We start from the raw sequence: 6,000 nt of genomic DNA on the forward strand, positions 1-6,000 counted from the left end.
TATTTATTTGACAGAGACACAGCAACAGAGGGAACACAAGCAGGGGGAGTGCGAGAGGGAGAGGCAGGCCTCCCGCCGAGCAGGGAGCCCGATGCAGGGCATCAGGGCTCGATCCCAGGACCCTGAGATCATGACCTGAGCCAAAGGCAGACGCTTAATGACTGAGCCACCCAGGCGCCCCTGAACCACAAGTTTTTAATTGTGATGAAGTCTAATTTATCTTTTTTTTTTCCTTTTGTTGCTTGTGCTTTTGGTATCATGTCTAATCTTTTTCCAAATCCAAGGTCATGAAGATTTACCCTATGTTTTCTTTAAGAGTTTTAGTTTTAGCTCTTATAGATCTGTGATCCATTTTGAATTAATTTTTGTGTGTGGCATAAGGAAGGAGTCCAACTTCATTCTTTTCCATGTGGATATCCTGTTGTCCCAGCACCATATTGAAAACCTTCTTTCCCTATTACATTGTCTTCACCCTTGTCAAAAATCAATTGGCCATAAATATGAGTTTATTTATGGATTCTCCACTATATTCCATTGATTGATCTATAAGTCTAACCTTGAGTATCTACTTTTAATAGATAATGTGTGCTCAGTTCTGTGGGGGATACAAAGATGAATAAAATAAATAGAAGCATCTTAGTATTAAATAAAGAAATAATAAAAGTATGCCATACTGTGCAAAATTATAGATTGACCTTCTAATGCACCACACCTTTAACTTTAAACCTAGCTAGTGATCTTTTAGCATATAAAACCAGTGAATCAGTTGAGTATTTTGAGCCTTCATGTTCCCATGAGTTTGATTACTCTCAAATAATGTGTGGGCACAAGAAGTGAGAGAGCATGGCATTTTACCTTCAAGAGGTTTATGAAGAACAGAAATTAAGGGTGCCTGGGTGGCTCAGTCGGTGAAGCGTCTGCCTTCGGCTCAGGTCATGATCCCAGGGTTCTGGGATCAGGTGCCGCATCGGGCTCCCTGCTCAGTGGGGAGCCTGCTTCTCCCTCTCCCGCTCCCCCTGCTTGTGCTTTCTCTCTGTCAAATAAATAAATAAATAAATAAATAAATAAATAAATAAAAATTTAAAAAGAACAGAAATTAAAGCAGTATATACTAGCCATTGTAGGGACTGAAAGGTGAGATCAGTGTGGGTGCATGTACATTGTAGAGGCGACAACAACTTATTTATGGGATTAGATGACCAAGCTATAAACTCCACAGGAAGAGGGACTGTTTGTTTCTGTTCACCACTGTATTCTCAATACTAGCACAGAGCTCAATAAATATTTGAAAGACAGATGGATGATAGATGGAGAAAAGTGAGTCAAAGAACATGTAAAGGTGGTTAATTCCTATCTCGCTTCTAGGTACCAAGACAAAGAAGCAAACTACATTGCCATTTAAACCAATCAAAAAAGGAAAGAAGAGAAACCCCTGGTCTGATTCAGAATCAGATATGAGCAGTAACGAAAGTAACTTTGATATCCCTCCACGAGAGATAGAGCCACGGAGAGCAGCAAGTAAGGAAAAGTGCCGAATGTGTTGGAAGATCTGAGTGACCAGTGTATTTCGAGGCATTAATCCCGGAAATTGTTATATCTTAGAGCAGTTATTATTAAGTTTTTGAAAAAACAAAAGCATCTTTTAGGAGATTAAACTAAAGCTTAAATCTTCCTGAAATGTTATATCAATCTGTGGATTAAATATTTCTGTTACCCTCTTTTATTCTTTGTCTATGTATGTTTTTTATAGCAAAAACCAAATTCACAGTGGATTTGGATTCAGATGATGATTTCTCAGATTTTGATGAAAAAACTCAAGATGAGGATTTTGTCCCATCATCAGATGTTAGTCCACTTAAGACCAAAGTTTCCCCAAAGTAAGTATCTTCTCTAATGTGGATTTTAATCATGATTGTTGCCAGTAGTCAATGATACAGTCTTTGTTACTTGACACATTTAGAATTGGTTGTCAGGGTGTTTTTTGGTTTTTTTATTCTAGACATACTACCAAAGAACTGAAGCTGCAGAAAAGTGCCACGTCAGGTATGTATTCAAGTAAAAGTAGTGAGATGTCTGCTTTACTGGGACAATCGGGTCCAGCTGGGTTCTAATCTGACTACCTTATCTAAGTCTTGCTTTGGAAGATAAATGTGAGTTCTTATTAGCATTACATTGCTGTTGTTAATTAGAGTTAGTTTTGCACAGAAAGGGGTTCTACACTTAATATACTGAAAGTCATCATGTGCTTGCTGTTTACTGTGCTGGGTACTAGAGGTACAAAAAATTAACTGCTGATGAAGAATCCAGAAATTTGATCAAAGTTATAAGAGTATGTTTTAAATATTCTAGAAGAGTCACGGACTTGGTGTTTAAATGGGGATTTAGAGCAGGAAACAGATTTTTATGTGTTGTTTATATGTACTCTTTTCCTTCCCATTTGAAGTAATGGACCTTGATGCTGATGATGCCAAGGACAGTGTACCACTTCCTACAGGTTCTCCTGCTGCTGACTTCTCAGCTGACACTGAAATCCTAAACCCTGTTCCTAAAAAGAAGGTGGCAGTGAAGAAGACAGCAGCAAAAAGTGAGCTTCAATCTTTGAGATGGGTTAATACTAGGATTAAGTAGCTGGCTGCCACAAGTCAATTTCAATTTTTTAACTCTCAAAAGTTACTATTAATAGTGGAATTAAGCCTTTTCCAAACGGAAGCAAATATTTTGATCTTTATAATCAAAATTGGTGGTCAAAAGGTTTAAAATCAGCATATTTCTCAAAATGCAAGGCATTATCTAGCTCATTTCTATGACAGGGACAGGGTTTATAAACAGTACAAAAGTTTAATGTAAAACATAAACCTATAAAAAAGTTAGATGCTTAAGAATACTTTGATTCTCTAATGTATTTTCAGCTCTATTAGATTTTTTCCTGTATTAAATAGAAGCAATCAACAGCTTGCTAAAGAAAGTTCACAGTGAGAAAAATTCATCTAAGAGTGGACACATGATGAATCCCTGTGTTGACTTGCAGGTCAGTCTTCCACCTCCAGTACAGGTGCCAAAAAAAGGGCTCCACCAAAAGGAACCAAAAAGGATCCAGGCTTGAATTCTGATGTACCTCAAAAGCCTGATCCCCCCAAAACCAAAATTCGCCGCAAAAGGAAGCCATCCACTTCTGATGATTCCGACTCTAATTTTGAGAAAATGATTTCTAAAACAGTCACAAACAAGGTATTTATCCTAGCCAGTCCTTTTGCTGTAGGTGTTTTAAAATACATAACCAAGATTTGCTCTTAATAATCTGACACATTTTTAAGAAAATAAATGTGGGGACATCTGGGTGGCTCAGATGGTTAAATGTCTGCCTTCAGGTCAGGTCCTGATCTCAGGGTCCTGGGATCGAGCCCTGCGTCAGACTCCCTGCTCGTTGGGGAGTCTGCTTCTCCCTCTGCCCCTCCCTTCCCACCCTGTCTCATGCTCTCTTTCTCTCTCTCTCTCAAAGAAATAAAATCTTTAAAAAAAAGAAAAAAAAAGGAAAGAAATGTAAATCTCATAATCCATTTAGCTTTTACTAGTTGTAACAAAGTTATATGTAAAGACATGCCACTTGGGGCGCCTGGGTGGCTCAGTCGTCAGTTAAGCTTCTGCCTTCAGCTCAGGTCATGATCCCAGGGTCCTGGGATCGAGCCCCGCATCGGGCTCCCTGCTCCGTGGGAAGCCTGCTTCTCCCTCTCGTACTCCCCCTGCTTGTGTTCCCTCTCTCGCTGTCTCTGTCAAATAAATAAATAAAATCTTTTAAAAGTAAACAAATAAATAAATAAAATTAAAAAGAAATAAAAACATGCCACTTATGAGACGCCTGGGTGGCTCAGTCAGTTAAGCGTCTGCCTTCCGCTCAGGTCATGATCCCAGGGTCCTGGGATCGAGTCCTATATACATATATATATATATATATGCCACTTAGTCAATGAGAATTGCCTTAGATCTATTTCTTACTACTTATTAGAAGGAGGGAAACTCATTGAATTGTAGTCTGTTGATATATTTTTTACAGTGAAATGTTGCTGTCAGACTAACATTGTGCAAATTACTTGGACTTCCTTTTGTAGAAATCCAAGGGGGAGAGTGAGGACTTCCATCTGGACTTAGACTCAGCTGTGGCTCCTCGGGCCAAATCTGGACGGGCAAAGAAACCTATAAAGTACCTCGAAGAATCGGATGAAGATGATCTGTTCTAAAATGTGATAATTTTTAAGTAATGGTCTTATTGAGCCTAAGACTGGTTTTAGAGTTACCTGAGTCCCTTAATATCCTCCCCTCTGAATTTTGTTTGGGGAAGGTAGTTTTAATCCAGAACCATCAAAGTGTGTAGAGCAGAAGTATCTATTACCGTTTTATAATACTGTCTAAGTAGTGACCACTGTGGGCATTGTTTTCTTCTCTGCTTTGTCCATGTTTGGAGTGTCTTTTCTTTTGTCTTTAGAATCTGATTTTAAGTTCTTCTGGACTCTGGAGATAGTTGTGTGGTCACTTCAGCATAACATAGTTTCTTGACCACTCATTAAGCTAAAATTGTTAGAAATGTCTACTCTGCCTCTTTTCATACTTTCAGTAAATAAGAGATAGAGCATGATTAATTCTGTTTTACCTTAGTTTTATAGGTAATTTTCCATCAGATAGAACTTTATAGTTCTAGTACAAATACTCCCCACTCAGCCTTTTATGTGCTGAATTTTTGCTCAAGCAATGAGAAATTGCTCATATTCTCCATATCCTTCTGAATATTAGCAGAGGCTGAAGAAAAATAGCGTGGCTGTCTCTGTATAACCTCAACACAGTCAATAGGGTGAAGGAAATTAGTGTTGTGACTATCTCAATTCTTGACTTGTCCCCTCGGGCTGTCTCCAAGTTCGAATCTCCCAAAGATCAAATTTCTAGGGAGGATTGGATTGCAAAAAAGTCAGGGACAACATTCACTCAAAGATCTTATATCAATGCCATCCATACTCAGCAGTGAGCGGTTATATCCATTTTGAGAAATCTCCATAATATTCAACTTACAAACTTTTTAAGATATTTCTGCATTTTTACATGTGTGTGAGTTGAGTGGTGTTTTCAATGTTTTTGTAAATATTTACTATGTTTTTCTATTTCACTTAATTTCAACAATTTTTTACTTTAATAAAATGTTCTAAACATTGCAACCCATTGATTACCCTTTTTCCCCCTTGCAGTATACCCTTTTCCTTACTCTAAAATATATCCATTTTTACTTCCCTTTGAGGGAAGGGAAATTCTGATCATTTGCTGATGTACCTACCTAACAGCCCCTGGCCATAGTAATAGGTCTAAGAGATAAGCATCCTGACCTAATCAAGGCCAATCAGGTTTTTCCCTGGGTTTTTATACATGGGTACAAAGTTATTCATCTCCTTCACACTGAGAAGGCCTTGCCCCCCCATGAGCAAGTAGTTTCAAATATGCGTGGTTTTGTTTTGGTTTTTTAATGATCCCTTTAATGACTATTTTGATAATCAGGACAACTACTTGATGATCTCAGTAAATGACGTTAGGGCAACTGGCCAATCATTTAGAAATGTTAGATAAATCCAATCCCTTCCTCACATCTTATACCAAAGTTTAAGTTCAAACAGACTTTATTTAAATGTCAAAAACAAAACCATTTAAAAATGTACCAAAAGAAAAGTAATTTGAGTTTCAGAGGGATATCCTAAACCTAGCCCCAGGGGTTGACAAAGATCTGGAAAAATGAGTCCTTGAATCAGAATCTGGGCCAAAAGGTCAAACTCTGTCCTAGCAATTCTCACTTTAAGAAATGTAGTTCAAGAGAAAAATTGGGACATGAGGTGCCTGGGTGGTTCAGCTGGTTAAGCGACTGACTCTTAATTTTACCTCAGGTCCTGAGATTGAGCCCCACGTCAGACTCTGCACTGGGTGTGGAGCCTGCTTAAGATTCTCTCTCTCTGCACCCCCACATTCTCT

General features: G+C 38.4%; 1 protein-coding gene across 1 annotated transcript in view; it reads left to right on the top strand.

Annotated features, from left to right (window-relative positions):
- Positions 1-5,201, top strand: part of TOP2A (DNA topoisomerase II alpha) — a 28,940-nt gene extending 23,739 nt beyond the window's left edge. The window contains exons 30-35 of the mRNA XM_028089902.2: positions 1,366-1,518; positions 1,751-1,877; positions 2,000-2,043; positions 2,444-2,584; positions 3,029-3,228; positions 4,107-5,201. Coding sequence (XP_027945703.1) covers positions 1,366-1,518; positions 1,751-1,877; positions 2,000-2,043; positions 2,444-2,584; positions 3,029-3,228; positions 4,107-4,235 — 794 coding nt within the window. The 3' untranslated portion in view covers positions 4,236-5,201. The remainder of the gene's footprint in view (positions 1-1,365; positions 1,519-1,750; positions 1,878-1,999; positions 2,044-2,443; positions 2,585-3,028; positions 3,229-4,106) is intronic.
- The last annotated feature ends 799 nt before the right edge of the window (positions 5,202-6,000 follow it).

The sequence above is a fragment of the Eumetopias jubatus genome, unplaced genomic scaffold, assembly GCF_037043125.1.
Source record: "Eumetopias jubatus isolate StellerSeaLion01/CBP00866 unplaced genomic scaffold, mEumJub1_p1.0 scaffold_10, whole genome shotgun sequence".
NCBI lineage: Eukaryota > Metazoa > Chordata > Mammalia > Carnivora > Otariidae > Eumetopias > Eumetopias jubatus.